At 31.9% G+C, this 20,834-nt stretch overlaps 1 protein-coding gene across 19 annotated transcripts in view; it reads right to left on the bottom strand.

Moving 5' to 3' along the window:
• RIMS2 (regulating synaptic membrane exocytosis 2) overlaps nucleotides 1–20,834 on the bottom strand; it is a 757,916-nt gene that overhangs the window by 142,900 nt on the left and 594,182 nt on the right. For 13 of the 19 annotated variants that reach the window (XR_013178386.1, XM_077167426.1, XM_077167428.1 and 10 more), the window contains 2 exons: nucleotides 19,368–19,540; nucleotides 18,352–18,600 (listed from right to left, as the gene is read on the bottom strand). Coding sequence is in view for 18 of the 19 variants with exons in the window: in XM_077167426.1 (XP_077023541.1) it covers nucleotides 18,352–18,600; nucleotides 19,368–19,540 (422 nt within the window). In the remaining variant the exon portion in view is untranslated. The remainder of the gene's footprint in view (nucleotides 1–18,351; nucleotides 18,601–19,367; nucleotides 19,541–20,834) is intronic. The other 6 variants (XM_077167432.1, XM_077167437.1, XM_077167438.1 and 3 more) reach the window with 1 other exon arrangement.

Raw genomic sequence — 20,834 nt, 5'->3', positions numbered from 1 at the left:
TATTTGCTCTGGAACTGAAATTTTCTGTAGTGCATAATCTAATTCAACCTATTTGAATAATTGAAACACACGGAGCCCAGCATAAGAAAGAGGTCCTTTAATAGATTATTGTAATACTTGGATACATCCTAGAATATATTAGGCAGATAATCAAAAAGTATTGGCAAAGTTCCCTAAGGGATGGGAGAATAAATATGGAACTATTAAATCTTACCATCGGGAAATCCCCTGATATTGTGTCAAGGCCAAATCAATAGGCCTTGCCCTCGATCATGAGGCTTACTCTTGTGCAGCTTAAGTAGGTAGTGGAGAAGCTTAGACTACCTATAGACATGCCAAAAAGTTACTTCTAGAGGACCTATTTTGTTGCTCAGATGTGACCTCAGTCTCTCTGAGCCCAACTCTGCAAATGAAATCATTGCCCTCCCCCCTACATGGGACATGACTTCCAGGGGTGAAATTCACCCTGGTTACATGGCTAAAGATGACTCCCAGGGATGAATCCAAACCTGGCACCATGGGATCAACAATTCCATCCTGACCAAAAAGGGGAAAAGAAATGTAGTTAATAAAGTATCAGTGGTAGAGAGAGTTCAAATAGATTCAAGAGGCTACTCTGGAGGTTCCTCTTATGCAAGCTTCAGTTAGACCTTGCTACCTACCATAATCTGCCAACCCCCAACCAGGACCATTCCAGACAATCCTAAAGAACACCTAGGGCAATATATAACATTCCACAAGAGTTCCATGCACTAGAGTAACTTCCCAGAAACTTATAACCTCCAGATGGATCCCTGGTCCAGATAAGTCCTGGAACCTAGCCCAGCCTCTCCAGAACATCAGATAGTTACATTCCCTACCCCATATTAGTGACAGCCCCTTCCAATTTGAAAAATTTAGAATTGCCATAGCCCAAATACCCCTAAAGAGAGGGATGGAAAGATTAGAGGTGATGGTGGAGTTATACAGAGAAGATAGGATTTAACAAATGAATATGAATGCTGAATCATTAAATGGATATCTTTTAGTCTCCAGTATTTTAGAGCAACTAGAAGTAAAAACATAAAATTTTGAAATTGTAACCCATGTCAAACTCAGATATGTTCTACAACTAATTGTGGTGCTGTACTTTGAAATTTATTGCTTTTTTTGCATAGTAATTTTCACAGAAAAAGAAGGAAAAAAAGTTGATTGTGATGATAAAAAATATTTAAGCCTTCTAGCCACCTATATTCTGGAGCAGCTAGAAGGAAAAATATGAGCGGATTGTATGGTAGCCCATGACAAACTCTGGAATCTGTCCTGTAACTACTTACTGAAGGGTGCCTTGAAAACTATTGCTTTTTAATTTCTTTGCTTTGTATACATGTTATACTATACAATTTAAAAAGTTAAAAAAAAAACAAAGCAGAAGACAATAATTCACACGAACAACCAATAGAAGATGAAGGATTATTTTGCTCACAATTGCATTCTATGGAAATTCTTTAAGATAAATTTTCTTTCAGAGCTACATATTATTGAATTCTCCTGCATTTTTGAAGTTCCATTACCCCAAGTTAGTAATCTTGCATGTGAATATATTAGATTTTAAGATATCCACAAGATACAGACTGAAATGCATGCAGTATGTTGGACATATCATTCACATAATTAAAATATTAATATATATATAATGCAATGAAGTTCAGACAAAGCTGAATTAACCTTATGCAGCAATTTATGAGCTACTAGATCAGAAAAAAATAGGCAAAGGTGTCAGCATATTTTCAAAACATAGTTAATGTTACTTAATATACAAGAATCCTGCAAATTCATCCAGATTTTTTATTACACTTAGAGTGATATAGGAAAATATCTTCATTATTTACAAAATAGATCTAAAAACTACATCATAACCACTATTAACATTTAGGTTAGACTGATAAAGGAAGGCATTTTTCTTCTAAAGAAATCTTACTCACCTTCTAAATAATAATAATAAAAATAATAATTATGATGATGATGATAATGTCATGCTTTTTTTGTTTTAGAGACAACACTTGATTGAAGTTAAAACAAAATTAAAACCATCTTCTTTCTTGGAAAATTAATAAATTAAACAGTGTCCCCCAGATCCCAAAACTGCTAACAGAAAGAATAAAATTTAGTCTAACTCATTGTATACCATGTGGACCACGGACCAATCAAAGAATTGTCATTTAAATTGTTATTGTTATTTTGAAGAGCTTTTATTTGAAAAATTTTGAGAAAAGATGAACTGTTTCTATTTTCTAACAATCTAAAAAAGGTAAACTTAATTCCCTTTTAACCTAGGTTGTTCTAAAAAATAGAAAATATAGATTTATAGATGGGCAACATCATTTATTCTTACTTAACATTTCTATAATTGACTCCAATACTGGATATCTAAAATCCAGTACAGTGCTTTTTATCATACCTATTTCATAATATTCTATAATATAATATCCCACCATTTTGTTTATTATTTGAGGAAAATGAGGCAGATCCAAAATTTAATTATCTTCTAACACATAAATCAGCCCAGTAAAATTATTACATCAAAACTTTAATTAACAGGAATATTTTAGAAATATTCTGGTTAATGTGTTCAAACCCACATTAATAAAGATTGCTTTAAAATACATCAACAGCTTTCTCACTTCGGAAGAATGATATGAAGGATATGATTTAATCCTTTTTGATGGTTTAGAAATTTGGGGATTAAGAGTCATTATTCCAACAATTATTATTTTAGCTACAGAACTTGGGACTCATCCATTGCATATGGAGCACAGATAGGCTTTCCATGGCCAGAAGAGTTGTTATAAAGTAAACATAAGAAATACATATTCTGGCCTTCTCAATCATCAGACAATCTGAGGATATTGCTTCCATTCCTGTATGTCAACAACAAGCTGAAGGTAAGCAGCAGCTTCCCTCGGGGAGAAAAAAAAAAAAGTAATCTCTAGCTGGCCACAGTTTCCAACACAGCTTAGTAGTAAACGCTGACTTAGTCACCTGTATTACCTGCTTGGCCCCCATAGGACCATGAGAACCCCTCCTGTGACTATAGAAGGCACAGGAAACCAAAGTTAATATAGTCTGGAGAAAATTTTGTGTAATTGTCTTTAGAAGAAATCTCAAATATCTTGGTGTAGGTAGTTTCTATAGGCATTTTCCTAATTTCAAAAACGTGGCTAAAATATGTTTAAATAAGAAGCCTGGGTAATTTGCTTCTAGTCGGTCAAAACCAGATTCACTGAGCAGTTGTTTCTATACTGTTAGATGGAACTATTAAAGATCGTGTAGTTTGCTGTTGTTGTTGTTTCTGGCATGGGCTGGTTCCAGGAATTGAACCTGGTCTCTGGCACCGGAGGCGAGATTTCTGCCACTGAGCCAGGGGTTGCACTGCCCAATATTGTGTTTTAAAGGTTAAAAATCCTAGCATCCTTCTCACTGAACCATCTATAAGATCATTAAGGCATTTTTGGAGGGGTAGAGACTGTGGTTCTCATACGCAAATATTGGAAATAAATATTTAATGACTAGATAAAGATATCAAGCATGCTAACTGTCATTCTAGCACCAGAGAAACTTAATCCTTGATTTAAGGAACAAAGCAGCTTCTTGAATACACAACTATTTTTGAAATAGAAAGAAATGAAGGGCAGCTTCATTTTGCAACTTATTTTGCAAAAATAACAGGTATTATAATAGCTATTGTTAACAATTAGTTGAGAGTTTATAATAAATTGAATACAAATTTAAATACATCCATATCTTAGCTTCAGAGCAGTATTATATTTTGCCATCAGAGAATAATTGTTATAACTACTATATAGTAATATTCTGAGACAATGCGTCTAGTTATTTTCATTTCATAAAGAAAAACTGACTCGCAGGCATTCTCTAAAGTTATTAGAGCTTAAAATTTGTAATACTTCAATAGAAACTTAAAGTTATTAGAGCTTAAAATTTTTTGCTGCAGATTTATATAGATGAAAATTTTAAATGGTGGAATAAAATAAAAGAAAATTGAACAATGAAAGCTTAGCAGGAATATTGAGGCTTTAGTCTGACATTCTCCACAGCAACTATGTTGATGACTAAAGAGGGGGACATTTAATCTCGCAATTCAGAAAAAAGGAAATTGCCAGATATCTCAAAATATAATGATTTTATATCTACAGGCTTACTTTGGCTAATAGTAATATTAGCTATAAATAATTTATGATCAAATTTCTAATACTTCTGACTAAATTTTACTTAATAAAATGAAAAGATTAATAAAAATGCTTTATAGAACAATTTATATATCTTTCAAGGAAAATAGATTAATGAATATTTTAAAACTTTTTTCTTCTCTTCTTTCATTTCCATTTTTAGGTGTTTTATTCATATTATTGTTTCAAATTTACAATATGGTTTTAAATTTAGTAAAAGTTAGGACCCATTTTCACTATTTTGAAGATATCTGCAACATTTCATTACAAGGTGTGTTATTTAATATTAAATTGTTTAAGTACCCAGGATGGAGAAATGATTAGTATATAACTGTAAAATGCAGATATAAATGTAGAAACAGATACAACAGTACAAACCCTTAATGTAGAAATAAATGATATTTAAAATAGTAAAACAGGATTTCTTTTAGTTAGGTATGTGTAGCCTTCATTTTAAAGGTAAATAATTTTTAAATAATGGTAAGAATACTTAAGATACAGTGGGAGAAAATAAAAATCACTTTCCATTAGAAATGTATTTGACATAATCTAGAAATTCTTTTCTATATTTGTGATTAGTTGTGTCTTTTTTATGCTGTGATTCCATTATCCCCACATTGTGGAAAAGAGAAAGAAAACTGTGGACAGAAAAATTAAAAATCAATGAATTGCTTAAATATCTTCTAGTGGCCCTAAGTAAAATTTGATAACGGGAAATGGTCTATTTTATGGAAAAGAACACATAATTTGGGATTAGCAACCTAGGATTGGAGTATAAAGGCTCTCTGAAAATCATGATCACCAATAAAAGTTGAAATTTACTCTTTGTTAGTGGGTTAAAATCAAAATCAGTCCAATTCCAATGCAATAGCCCCTGCCACAATTTCCCCTTCCAAATCAAATTGTTACATTTTTAAAATTACAATAAATGTTCAGTTAAAGAACAATTATGAAGTGAATACCTGTATCATTCCCCTCCATAATATGAAATTAGACACTATTTTTAAGGTTATAGGTAAATAGGATTTTGTTTAATTGAGATATCTTTCTAATAATTGTAAATGTTCAAGATTATATTGGACTGCCTTGTAATGGAAGAGCTCTGAATTATTCAATCAGATTGTAAAATCAACCATCATCAATGATACTGTATAGAGATATTGATCATCACATCTACATAAACTGGCATAGAATTCTTATGACAAGGACAGAACATTTTTTAAAATGCTACCCCAGTGACTTGGTAGTGAACCTATACAATAGTACAGGAGGATTCCTACTATACTTGAGAGTAACAGGTAACTTCTACAGTCACCTCTGTAAAATCAGGTTAGTTTACTCTTTGTATATAATAGTCAAATTCTGAGAGATAAACTTTACAGTAAGATCTAGGCACCAAGATATAAGCATTATGTTAAGATATAATCATCAACAGGAAAAATAGTAATAAAGAAATGTGAATATGATTATAATACAATTCAAAGCAGTTAAATGATTAGTGAAAAGGGCACTAAATTTTATTTAATAATTTGATATTTTAAAATCTTTATTCTTTAGAATTCTTTATCATCCATTGTCTAAATTTAGCTGCTTTAACAAAAAGCCACATTCAAAAAGATGAAATAGGCATCGTTCATTTATTAATTCTTCAACAAATATTTGTTGATGGGGGGGATGTGTTGATTTGAAATGATGTATGTACCCTAGAAAAGCCATCCTTTAATCCTAATCCCATTTTGTAAAGGCAGCTGTTTCTTCTCACCACATGCCTTTCCAGATGAGAGAGAAACCCTGACCCTGTTCACCATGTGCCTTCTCACATGAGGGAGAAACCTTGAACTTCATCGACCTTCTTGAACCAAGGTATCTTTTCCTGGATGCCTTAGATTAGACATTTCTATAGATTTGTTTTAATCGGGACATATTCTCGGCCTTGGAACTGTAAACTAGCAACTGATTAAATTCCCCTTTTTAAAAACATTCCGTTTCTGGTATTTTGCATTCTGGCAGCTAGCAAACTAGAACAATGACCTATGCTATGCAAGGCGGGGTCCTAAGCAAGGGAATACTGCAGTGCCCAGAAGATGAACACCCTGCTCCCATGGAGGTACAACTGCATTAACTCTTACATACCACTGTTTTCTGAGAAGGGCATGTCTAAATAATAGGATCTTTTATTTTTGGAATAAAAACCACTTGTAAAGACAGAACCTAAATTCTAAATTTATTCCATTAGAGCGGTATTAGAATATTAAACCAGGAGAATCCTCATATTAAAACATAAATAATAAAACTGCTATGCCAAACTCAAACTTACTGTTAGAATCCCATGATATCTAGACATTATTTTATTTATAAATGGAACATATATGCATACATACCTACCTATACTTATATGATATATACATGTACCTGATAAATCTATATAATACACAGATAATATACATGGTATATAAGTATATACATATATCACATTTACCATACATGTACATATGATATATAAAATAAGTTTTAACTAATAAAGAACTTTATAAATATAACAGATTAATATTATCATTTATTAAAACAATCATCAAAAATAAAGTGAAGAAACCTTTGAAAGTTTAGTAGGACAATGAAGAAGCTATATATTAAATGATCAAAGATTCTATAAATAACACCTTTGTAATATTCACTCAGAATTATATTGATAGGCTTTGATAAATACTTTAATTATCCTCAAACATAAGAGTATTTGCTCCTTCTATATAATACATAGAATTAATTCTTTTAATAAAGAGGGTGTATTCCAATGAATGATAGAAATACTGGAGTTTTAGGATGTATTCAAATATTAGAAATGGAAGTCATGGGCTATGCAACGGTTAAATAGGAATACAAAAACAACTCTGGGAGTCTAGAAAATTAGAAAAAAACAGACATCAGATTAAGATTAAGATGATGCAACTCAGAGAGAAATTGGGAAGAAGAGTTACTTCCAATAAGCATGTGCTACATTAAAGAATGATAGTTTTTGGATCCCTGACAAAAATGGAGCTCTAGAGGGGTAATCCCCTTAAACTTCAGCAATTAATGGTCCCAAGCCAGTGTGTTGTTGAATGTACAGAAAAGTATAGAAAGGGTAGAAAATGGGTCACTCATGAACTCCATCTCTTTTACACTATGGCTTAATTGCTTTTATTGAAGTGATTCTTAAAACACCAGATTGAGTTGATGAAAATTTTTAAATATACCCGAAGACTTAGCAAAAATGATCAGTGACCATAACATATGTTGAAATATCAGCTAAAGTATTATATCTATAAGTTCTATTACTTGAGAGATGTATCTACTTTCATATTATTTGAATAATAATTTTTATCTTTGATTTGCTAATTCCTACATAATTTTATAATTCTTTTCTTAGTCCTATCTGACTGCTCCTTTAGGGACATGATCAGTCCCCATAGTAAATTTTATAAGTTCCAAAGACCTCTCCCGGGCAACTCCAAATTTTGCACTATATCTCTATGTTTAAGCACAGCAGAAACAAAAATATTTCATGAGGGAATAGAGGCTAAAGTTAGAGAAAACGTAAGATTAAAACATGTCAGTGAGTTTAAGCATGTTTCCCACAATAAAAATTGAAATATTACACCAAAATAATTCCATCATAAACAAAGTTTGGAAATACTGGCTTAAATATAACTTTATTACAGGACTTCACAGACTGCTAATGCACATTATGAAACTCGAAGAGGTGGGCAGCACATGTAGTAGTTCCCAAATTTATTTGACCATAGAACCTTCTTTTTTTTTTAAGCATCAGCTCATGGGAAGAAGAATACATTTGGCTAGCAATGATTTAAAAGATTCCATTTAAAAAAAAATCTATAAATGTTCATACTTCATAGTCTTACTTTGCTGACTGATTCTAGTCAGAGGCCCTTTCATACTCACATGGCAGTGAGATTTAAAAAATACTAAAATGGAGAATCTAGAAGATTCAAGTACAAAATACTATATAGTGCTTAAGTATTTGTATTTTTAGACTTTAAAAGTCTTCTACTTGCTGTGCACTAGGGCTATGAATGACTGTTTACCAAAGCTTCTTAAATATGTTTTTAAGCTATTACTTTATAAAAAGACTTTTTATGGTTAGAGGTTATAAGAAATCATGGATTTCTTCGAAATTTTTTTTCTTCATTGTATATGCTAAGTCACTTGCCACTTCTTAATCTCAGTTTATTTCTTCTAAAGGCATTCCACGGTGAAGTGAGAGGAACAGTGGACTTTGGTACCAAAAGATATGATTTCTACCATTACTTGGGAAATGTAGATAAACCTGTTATAATTTCAATTTTCCATTGAAAATTAATTGAGAGCTTTATATAAGTGGTTTATTAAAATGCTTTACTAATGGGAAATACTATCAAATCAACATAATTACTTTTTGGCCTCTTCACTCTTTTGTAATCATGTTTACTTGTCTATTCCTCCTTTTGCGTCTAAACTCTTCTTTATTAAACATTTTTTAAACACTCAAAAATATTACTGAATAAATGAAGGCAATTTAAGGAATAGCAATTTTAATTCCAATATCGTTAAATGTCCAACCACATAACTATGAAACAATCCTTGTAAAACATTGTCTAAAATCTCTACTACATGACTTTATGAAATTATCTTATAATCAAATTCTTTGGTACCTCTCTTGTACAAAATTTAAGATGGATTTATCTCATTCTGAGTTGTCATCTGGAAAAGTGCTACAGAAAAGTTTCTATGCAGTTCTAAAAAGTTGAAAAATAGGTGAGACTTTCATAAGTTTATTTTCCCTCTCCTTTCTCTTCTCCTTCTTTACCATATCTAGTATTTATTGAATGTTTATCATATGCCAGGAACAGTGTTACGTGCTTTAAGGGTATTTATTATCTTATTGAGTCTCAGGATAACCTGTGAGAAAGTTACTATTAGGACCCCTAGTCTACAGGTGAAGAACGATTATATTGCTAAGAACTGGCAGATTCAGGATTAAATTCATTTCTTTTCTGAATTCAGAACTTACTTTTACCATTATGCTATATTATCTCTCAGGCATAGTTTGGGAGGATGTAAAGTACTATTTCCCATTGTACTAAAAATAAATTTTGGATGGTTATAAGAGCTGCATGCTTATTATGAGTCAGTGTAACATGGCATAAAAAGTTCTTTATTCACAACTTGGCAAAACAAGCAGGCTTAAACCCCAAGAGGTCAGCCTGGAAGGTTAATAAGTTCCTACACATGACAGGTAGACCACGTAAGGTAGCAATTCATATTCATAAATAGACAAAGCTGGTTTATTCAAAGGTTGTCTTGATAATAGGCAGTTATTGTCAGACAATTTCAACTGTAATTAGAAGTGCTATATAATATGCATTCAAAATATTTTGATTAGAAAGTCTCAGAAGACTCCAGTTTTATAAATTTTCTTATTTTTGCCATCCCCAAATTAAAATCTTTATTGAAAATGCAAAATCCTGTATGAAGTCTAACAAGAGTAGTAGAAACACATATAAGAAAAAATAACAAAAGTGACATTAGAGAGTATTTAAAGATTAGACAAACTCATACTAATGTGCCCCAAAAGAATATTGTAAAAGGAATTCTAAAATCCTATTGAAAGACCCAAAGATGAAAGAAATTACTATTGATCATACACTAAATCCGTAATCCAAATGACCAAACCACCAACTAATAAATCTTTCCTAAGATTGAATACATGCGGGCCATAAAACAAATTTCCATGAATTAAATCGTGCTAATTTCTGATATAAATAGATTTATTTCCATTGGAAAAAAACGACCTACCGGACTATCTAAAAATTTTTGTCTAAGAAGATTGACATGAGCACTATGCTGGAAGCTCCTATTCCCATGGGGATTGTCAAATCTTTCCAGTTTTATTACTTTAATCTCCTTTATTCAGACAAACTTTTACCGAGTGCTTACTAAGTGTAAGGTGTTGGGATGTACAGAGATAAAAAGATAAACATGATAGATACCCTATCCTCAAAAAGTTGTCTAATGGTCAACCATGGCATATTAAATACATACTTAAATAACTATATATATATATACGGAAGACAATAGGTGTCACAAGAAAAATGGTCATTTAAAAATAATATTGCATAAATTGTACTGAAGAATATGTGCCATGAATGAACTTATATTTGAGTTGCACACTGAAGGAATGGTAGGTATTTTACTCATAAAGAAAAAGAAAGAGACCACATTTCAGGCACAAGAATCAATGTGAGCATAAATACAAGGAAATAAAATCAAAACCCTTTAAGAAGGAGACTCAGTAAGTATGAAAGGGTGAAGTCAAGATAATACTAAAAAAGAAAGACTGGAGTTGTGCCATTAGGTTTCTAAAATCTCAGGTCAGGTGTTCACGGATTTCATTTTCTGACTTTTGCTTTCTTACATTTAGATTACATTTTTCTACATGGAGAATCATAATTTAAAATTAAGCCATACAACAGTACCACATTATACTGATAAATCTAACACATTTTTCATTGCTGAAATTTTTTTACTTCAAACTTACTACTTTTAGATTTCTATAAAATCAAACTTTGTCTATGTTAAATTTGTTTATCATGAGGTATACTTGTAGTTCTATTAGGAGTCAGTGGTTAGAATATTGCATTCAGTTTAGAAAACCAGCTATGGGTTAAATGTCCTTATAGGATTGTAAAAATTATTTTGAATATCCTGAAAGCTATTGCAACAACTTTTTCTACTGCTATTATTTTTTACAGTAGAAGGAATGCTAATTTAAGGAATTATTCACTTTCATATCAAATTTATTTTACTTCCCAAGATACAACCTTAGAAATAAAATAAATGTTAGAAATAAATGTAAAAAAAAGATGAGAATATAAAATACCTTTTATTATAGAAATTTATTATTTACTATAGACTAAGCAATAGTGGTAATGTTAGAAGAAAGAAGTTAAAAATACAAATGAGCTCTGATGGACATTTTTAATGTATATGATCCTAAATTACTATTTTAGCCATAATTAAATTAATTCATCAGTATGAATGAGTCTGGGTAGGCATTTGTATTGGGTTGAATTTGTGTTCTCCAAAAAGATGCACTGAAGTCCTACCTCCTGGTGCTTATGAATGTGACCTGCTTTGGAAATAGGGTGTTGGCAGAATAAAATTAAGATAAGGCCATTCTGCGTTAGGGAGGTTCTAATCCAATATGGCTGGTATCCTTATAAGAGGAAAAGAGACAGAGAGAGGTGAATGCCACATGAAGATGGATTATCAGAAGATGACAGCCATGTGAAGACAGAGACAGAAACTGAAACAATGCAAAAGACAGATAGCCGCCACCAGAAGCTAGGAAAAGGCAAGGATTCTTTCCTAGAGCTGTTGGAGAGAGCCTGGCCCTGCTGACACAGTGATTTGGGACTTGAGCCTCCTAAATTATAAAAGAATAAATTTATGTTGTTTTAAGCCATTCAGTTTGTGGTAATTTATTAATTATAATTATTATAATTAATAATTAATATAATAATTATATATAATTATTAATATAATTATAATTATTATAATATCTGAATAATATTTTCCATGTGACAATAGGATAGAAAATACAGCTGCCACAGAAATACAAATTAACAGAAATTTCTAATTACAACTCATTCCAAAGCCAACTAAGTTGTATATCTCTTGAAATTCTATGTAAGATGTAGGAGTAAATTTTAATTAATGTTTATATCCCATTTCATATAAAAAAACCCCAGATCTGGTATAAAAGTAGAAATATATGAGTTAGGTGAAAAGACCAGCCTGAAAATCTGATGATAACCAACAGCAAAGTCATGGCTCTACTATAAAGCCATACCCATACTATTCATCCCTAACCCTTTCCAATGTCCCTAATGGAACACTCATTCCATTTTAAGCAAAATCTTGTATTATCAGCCTTTTTTGCAGAACATATTCTTCACACTTCTTGCCTTAATTAAAATTTGGCATTTCCTTGAACATACTGCTTCCCCTGAAGTTCTCTCTAGTGGCAAATACTTATCCTTCTTCATAGGTTGTACTATTTCTTGCTGCTGGTTGCTTTTTACTCTCCTATTTTCATTAAAAACTTATATTTCTTTGCAGCTCACGTATCTGACTATGCCAACTCATCATACTTCTTTTTTTTCGCTTTCTATAATCTGTTGATCTTCCAGTCAGTGTCTCATTCATTGAAGTCTTTGGAAGCTGACTTAGTTGTCTTTTTAATTTGCATTTACCATAATAGTAAGAGACTTAAATACACAGGAAGAAGACATAACTAACTGCCTCATAATTCTCAAATTTATATACCTTCAGTTTCCTTCATATGTATTCTTTTTACCCATTCTATTCTACCACTCCAATACTCTTGGTCTTGAAATTTGTCAACTAATCTTAAATTTCAATGACTTACTCAACTAAAAGCTCTTGCCCCTCCAGCACTGTTTTTATAATGACTACTTTTTAACATCTAGTTCTCAAGTTCTTGGATTTTCTTTATTTCCTTCCATTCTATCAATTCCCATCTGAACATATATGTAACTCCAATTTCTCTCCCTTCCTGTTCTTTAACAACTCCATCTATCAAAAATGAAGCCCCAAAATGCTACAATCAGGCTTCTCTGCTTCTACATGAATTGGCTCAGAAATGATGGAGAAGGTCACGCTGCTCTTTCATATTGATGTCTCTAGAAATTGTTCCCTTTCAACCCTCAGCAAGACCAGCAGAATCACCTATTAACCCATCAACTTGTCATTGGTCAGTTACTTTTCCTATTTCTTCAGTGATTATTCTGTATCTTCAACATGCTCCTCAAGCCCTCTAAACTCAAATTCCAAGCTCTGTCTTTTACTATTGCTTCTTATGTGATTGAGAAAAACAAAGGACATTTGGTAGCAACAATCAACTTACCAATTCTCTGTCTAATAAGTTACCTATTTTCACATGTCTCTCTTTAGACATGTAGGCCATTTCATCCATCTATTCTGATCCCATCCCTTTTTCCATGCTCTTACTCTAATTGTACCATCTTTGCCTTCTATCTTCAAATTCTCCTTCTCCAGATCAAACATGTGATCCAAACTCAAATTTCTCACTTTCAGTGATACAATGCAGAGACTGTAAAGTCACAAGCACGCTCAGCTTTACCATACATTGAAAATAATATGATAGAGAATCAAAATTTATCCCAATTTTCCTAACTTCTTATGAGAATAGCTCATTTAATTATTAAATGAGAATCTTCAATATACATAGAGTTCATAATTTTGTGTAAAAAAAATTAGCTTTTGGGTTGTAAAGAAAGGGAAAGAGAATTGTCACCTTTTCTTGAGAATAAGGTGTGTGTTTTATTCATCTTCAGCTCCCTGAAGGCATTAAAATATACACAAGGATGAAAAATGTATACATGAATGTCTCAGGTAATGGTGGTTCTTAAGGAGTAAAGGAGTAACAGAAGAAAATATCTTAAAGTATCATCTGCATTTTAGCACCACTTATTCACAAAATGTATTGAAGAAGCAACAGAGGTTATAGACTTCCTTTCTTTCCTTTGGCAGAAACATTTTTGAGCATATTTTAAAGATATACTTTACACACCATAAAATTTATCCTTTAAAAATGTACAAGTCTTCTTTTTTTCAGTATTTTCACAAGGTGCAATCATTACCACTATCTCACAGTATTTTCTTCATTCCAAAAAGAAACCCTTTAGCCCATTAACAGCTATTCTCTACTCTGCCGTCATCCCAGCCCCTTGGCAATCACTAATCTACTTTCTGTCTCTATTATTCTGTACATTTCATATGAATGGAATAACACAATATATGGCTTTCTGTGCCTGGCTTCTTTCACTTAGCATAATGTTTTTTAAAGTTCATCCACACAGTAGCATGAATCAGTGCCTCATTCCTTTTAAAAACTGAATAATATTCCATTATGAATATACAATATTATGTTCAATCATTCATCAGTGCAGAGACCCTTTTCACATGTTTCCACAAATTAACCTACTTCAGGGAAATGGACTACTCATTTCTTAAGCTATCATCAACAAGAACTCTACCATCATATCAGAATCTAAATTAGGTTTTTCCCATTTACTGTTATATTTAACTTAGTTCTAAATACAACCATAATATTCTTAAGTCAAATAGCAAATTCATGCTCTGGGAGGTTAGGGAATTTATTCATCAGGAGCTAATCTAATTCTTTTAAATTATCTGGAAATAGAGGCAACCATTATAATTTTTAAAATAAGACATTTATAATATCAATTTCTTCCACATTCTGCATCAGAAACCATTAGATGCAGTAGTTAGAACTTATTAGGTAAATTTTTCTACAGATGTGTGGTGGTTTATAATTATTAGATCTGTATTTTAATCAAATGAATCTCTTTGTTTAGTAATAGGAGAAATCTAGTCACTTTTTAATTTTCCTCACAGATTTGTCAGGAAGAGAAATGGTTGTTTGCCATGAAAGGTTTCATCCTCTTTCTTTTTCTTTGCCTCTCCCTCATCTTTTCATATTCTTTCAGTCATATTTTTCATAGCATTGTCGTATGCTATTAATTCATATCATTGTTATATGCTATTAATGAGTTAAAATGTCTAGTTTCTTTTGATCATTTTTGTACACTTTAATTACTTTAAATATATCTGTGGTGATCAAAGCTGAATGCAACTCTTTTCACACGGTCTTCTTTACAGAAGTATGACTACACAATCTTAATATTTCTTTGCCAGTTTTGCTTAATTCAAGTTTACATAGAATTTTTAAAATCAATCCTTATTAAAGGACTTCCTAATGCATCTGTTTCCATCTCCTGACCTTAGTAGGCCCTTGTGTTCATGCCCTTGAATTAAGCAATGTTTTTTACATGTGACACCAAAGAAAAGATCAATTGGATCTCATGAAAATATGAACATTGTACTTCAAAGGACAATATCAAGAAAATGAAATGACAATCCATATAACAGGAGAAAATAAAAAGTTGAACATCAAATATCTGAAAAAGGACTGATATCCAGAACATGTAAAGAACTCTTACAACTCAACAACAAAAGACAACACACTCATTAAAACAAATGGCAAAGGACTTGAATAGACCTGTTTCCAAAGAAGAAATGGCCACAAATGGCCAATAAACACATGAAAAGAAGCTTAAGCAATTAGGAAATACAAACCAAAACCATAATAAGATAATACTTCTCACTCACTAGGATGGCTATAACAATAATTAAAAAAAAAAGAATAAATATAACAACTGTTGGCGAGGATGTGGAGAAATTGAAACATTCATACATCATTGGTGGGGATGTAAAATAGTACAGAGCTTTGGCAAACAGTTTAGAAGTTCATCAAAAAGTTAACAGAAAGTTACCATATGACCCAGGAATGCCACACCTAGGTTTATACTCAAGATAACTGAAAATATATGTCTAAGTAAAACTTGTAGACAAATGTTCACGGCAGTATTATTGATAATAGCTAAAAAGGTGGAAAGAACCCAAATGTCCATAAATTGGTGAATGGATATACAAAATGTGTTATGCTATATCCATACAATGGAATGTTATTCAGCCATACAAAGAAATGAAGGACTGATACATGCTACAACATGGAAGAATCCTGAAAATGCTAAGTGAAAGAAGCCACTCACAAAAGGAAGAAGTAGAAAAGCAAAACCTCCTACTTGTATGATTCTTTTCTTATTTTTATTTTTATTTTTGCATGGGCAGGCACGGGGAATCAAACCCAGTTTCCAGCACGGCAGGCGAGAATTCTGCCACTGAGTCACCATCACACCACTCTTGTATGATTAACTTTTATGTGAAATGTCCAGAATAGGCAAAATCCATACAACAGTAGATTGGTGGGTGCCAGGGATTGTGGGGAGGAAAGACTGTAGAGTGACTGCTAAGGGGTTCAGGGCTACTTTTTGGGAGATAACAGTGTTATGGAATTAGATAGTAGTGATGGTCATACAATTTTGTGTATATACTAAGAACCACTGAATTATACACTTTTAAAATAGTGAATTTTATGACATGTGAGGTATATCTCAATAGAATAAAACATTCTATGAAAGACAAGGGTATTATATAAGTCTACTTAAAAGAAGGCAATTCTTCTGGGGGCTGAGTTTAAAACACCATCTAATTTTGAAGGCTTTCAAGAACTTACATTGACATAAAGATAGAGTTAAAGTATCTTTTAAAAAAAGAAGAGATAGTATCACCCACATCAGAATCACCTGGTGAGCATGTTTTAAAAATGAAAATTTCTGGGTTTATATTTATATAATCACATTATTTCCAATAATGTCATGTAGGCATATATGATGTTTTTAGCTTTTAAGCAAACAATGATTGTGTTTACCACCTTCAAAACAAAATGTTGTTGGTAATACTTATATTTTCCTCAGAATAAAGATCTTTAGGTTTATCCTAGGAAATGATACCAAGATCATATATTGCACCAAATGATGAAGGCCACCAACATTTTCTTGCAAAAAATTAGAGTTAATGCTTTTTGCCATTTTAGGAAATGTATGTTTTCCGAAGAGAACAGTACAGTTCCAAAAGTATTACACAGTTACTTAACCTGAGTACATTGCCGTAAGAAGTCAGCTGCTAGGAATATACTATCTTTCCCTTTTCCATGTAAAATAATGTGCTCTTTTCTTGAAGAAAGTATATTTAAAAAAAGAGGGAAAGCAAGGTTATACTCTTCTTCAACCTCTGCTCACCAAACCAGGTAGGCCAGTGTGGGTTTTTAGTTTCAAGTGAACACCAATGAGCTCCTGGTGTTTGCATATATGTGTGAATATGCTATATATGGTCAGTATATAGAGAAGAAAACATATTGAGACTCACATTTAGCCCTGCTCTGGGAAGAAAGGAAACTATCTCTTTCCAAGGAAACTTTGGAAAACTCTTCTCTGAAAATTAATGATTTAATGATCCTATGCCCAACAAATCAGAAAAATGGTTTCTTTTAAATAAATCGATAGAATTATCACAACGGTTGATAAATAATGAAGACATACTTGAAATTACTAATTTAGACTTAAATCATAAAATATGCCCAATTGAAGATTCATTTTTAGGTTTAATGCCTAACTACTATGCAGAAATTTTCATAGGGCACAGATATATCAAGTTTATCATCTGGGGAAAAAAAGTATAGTGTCATGGACTAAACCACTCAATCCTATACTCAAGGGTTTAACATCTCCTGCAATGATCATTCTCATTAAAATTGTGACTAAAGAAAAATTAAGATTGGATTTGGATATAATAACGCAGAATTTAGTTTATAATAAGGCGTGCTTATCACACAAGCTTTGCATTAACACAAAATGAAAAATCAAATTCTGGATTAGTAAAACCCAATTCTTCAAAATGTACATGATTTATAATTCTCAATCTTAGATAAACATAATCAGAGCAAACTAATCTCAAGGCAAATGATGACATCGTAACTGCATATTTCTGTTGATTTGACTTGGTAGAGTATCATAAAGTTAGTTACTTTGTGCCTTTTGTTATGAGAATTAAAATGTAGTTGTTTTTATGCTTTGCTGCTGGAGATTTTTGCCTTGCCTTTCTCCCTGCCCAAGTTGTTTTTCTTACTGATTCATTAGCTCAGTGAATTTCTAGAGGTACTAAATCAACACATTTCCCTTCTAATAAAACCTAGGATATCTATCCTTTCTTTTCAGAGTTCCAAAGAAAACTTTCTCTGCTTTGCAATATTCCTCAGGACTCTCTGCACTAGAACCAACCAGAAATCTTAGAAAGGGCAGTCAGCTAGTCATAAAGTTCTCAAAAACCAAATAAATAAGACTTTCAGAGCTAATTTGTAATTTGTCAATTTGTAATTGACTCCTTAATAAATCAATCTAGTTGGTAATAATTTACCAACATATTAATGAGTTGAATTAGAAGCCAAATAGATGAAACAAAATAAAAATAAACCAAATGCAAAAGGCAAAATAGTTTTCAGGAGTAGGAAAAGGGACTATATTGCTAATGGGAAATGTCTACAAAAACAATCATATTTTACCTGGCATCATCTTGTGAGAATCGTCTTTGCAAATGCTCTTTATTCCACTGTTCTTTTTCTTTCCCTTGCTCAGGTATATCTTGTGATTTTTCCTCATCTCCTGATTCTCTGTTTTCCTTATAACAGGTTTTTGTAATTTCTTTCCCTTTCCCATTTTCAATAATTCTTTCTTCCTTTATCTCTTTTTCCTCATTCACTATCTCTTCATGCTTATTCCCATCTTTCCCTCCCTCTTCTAATCCCTTTGTCCTTTTGAAAGCAACACAAATTGAAGGCATGCAAATAAACACAAAAAAAGAAAAAAAGGAAATGAAGTTAAGAAAAAATGCACAAGACATAAACAGAAAAGTAATGATAAACTATTAAGGAATAAGTAATAAGTATATATTATAAGCATTGTAAACTTTTTTCCATATCTACTAGAGAACTATATAAGCAACTTAATCATAATTGTTTTAAATCATATTTACATTTTACAAACTTGCCTGGATATAAGGCAAATGCTTGAGGTCTCTACACTACAGATTTTTTTAATCCAAAGTAAAAAAAATATCAATTAGCTCAGATGCCTATGAAATCTATGTCAGGTGAGAAATGTAAGTTATACTAACTTATAAATTGCATTTATAAATTTTCTTGAAATGTTGAAACCTTTTCCATGTATTTATAAAAATTTCAGGAAGATGGGAGAGCATCCTATAAAAGCATCCTATGTTCTTTGTATCACACAAATGCATTGGCAGTAACTCCAAAATAATACTTTTCATATTCGTTGGAACATTAAAAAGTTCAAGCCTTCACTTAACTTTAATAAAAATATAATAACAATTATTTTGAAAATAGCAAACATGAAAAAATGATACTACTTCATAAAATCTAGTAAGCAAAATCAGATATATACATCTTTTCTGTGTAAAAAGTTTGAAATGTAGCTCAAAATATAGTGAAATGTAATATTAGACAGAAATTCTTCTAAAATACATTGAGTAGTTTACTGCCAAGGTCCCCTTACTCACCTGATTTTCTTGTTTCCTCTTGGCCGTTCTGATTGGACAGACATGTAGCTTGTGCTGCTGAAACGAGAAGCACTACTAGTCCTTGAAACCGCAGATATATCACTTACGTCACTGTCCGAAGATTTAGTGGAAATATTATCTGCCCCTCTATGAGGATCCCATCCTGATGGATACTGTTAACACAGATTGACAAATACGCAGAAGTTGTCAGTATTACCATACAAAGCAATTATTAGCTTTCTCCTATTTCAGCACTTTAATTGTCCACAGAGGATTCTGCAAAACCCCACTTAGTAGCATATAAAACAAAAGTGAACAGCCATTATCCTAAAAGAAAAATCCAATTTATATGAGAGCCATGTTTTTAGCAAAGGCAATTAGAGCATTTTCACCACATCCCAATGAAGGCCATTAAAATAGTTTCAAAAACAGCAATGGCCTTGGGGAAGAGCATTTAGGTAAAAATCTAGGAAATAAACATTTGGCTTAGTATCAGGAAACAGAAACTTTATTTCTAAATAAAATAAAAAAAAAAACAGTATGATGAAGTTGCCATTGTGACTTAAGAAAACCAATTCTAGTAGCCATCAAATTTTCTTTCATCCATTATGATTCACTGAAAACCTGGAGATAATATTAAAAAAAATCTAATTATTAAAACTAACTTAGAAATGCTAAGAGAAAAGATAAAGTTTAATTTTTGAACGGTTTCTGGAATTTTGATGAATCCTAGAAATACTAGAAAAAGTTATTATTATTGACAGTAGTTCAAATTTCCTGGAACTGAAATAATCATTTAGTTATCTGGCACAGTCAGGGTGTAGGGTGTTCCGGTGTTCAAATATTCTGGTAAATTAAAAACCATCATAAATGCTTTATGTTAATAATGTATTCTCACAAATTACATGTAATGTAAAAACTAATGGACATCATTTATTATTTTATTTTTTTAATATAATTTATTTTTGACAACAAAAGATCACTTGTTGGAGGTCCATGTGTTGGGATGTAAAAAGGATACACTTTGGAGTTTGGAAAAATGTAGAATAGAGCAAAACTCTTCCTAACTTGGTAAACTTGAGCAAATTATTTAACCTTTAAAAGCCTGTTTACAGGGGTGTATGGGTGGTTCAGTGGTAGAATGCTCACCTTGCATGTGGTAGACCCGGGTTTGATTCCCGGACCATGCACCCAAAAGAAAAAAGGAAAAAAAGAAGCCTGTTTATAAAAAAAAAATTAGGATAATAATATCTTCCTGCAGGGCTATTTTGAAAAATAGAAGTAATACATTTCAAGGTCCAACATGGCATTTGGCATAATGTAAATATGGCCAGCATTATTTCTGTATCATTACTACCTGGTGGTGCAACTACAACTATACATTACAAAAAATACCAAATATGGCTATTAATGGGTTAAGAGAATATCTGCTATTAGATTTTTCATTATTTGTGTGCACTTCAAACA

Source organism: Tamandua tetradactyla, chromosome 6 (assembly GCF_023851605.1).
Source record: "Tamandua tetradactyla isolate mTamTet1 chromosome 6, mTamTet1.pri, whole genome shotgun sequence".
NCBI lineage: Eukaryota > Metazoa > Chordata > Mammalia > Pilosa > Myrmecophagidae > Tamandua > Tamandua tetradactyla.
Note: the sequence above shows the minus strand (reverse complement) of the source record. Positions and strands in the feature narration are given on the sequence as shown.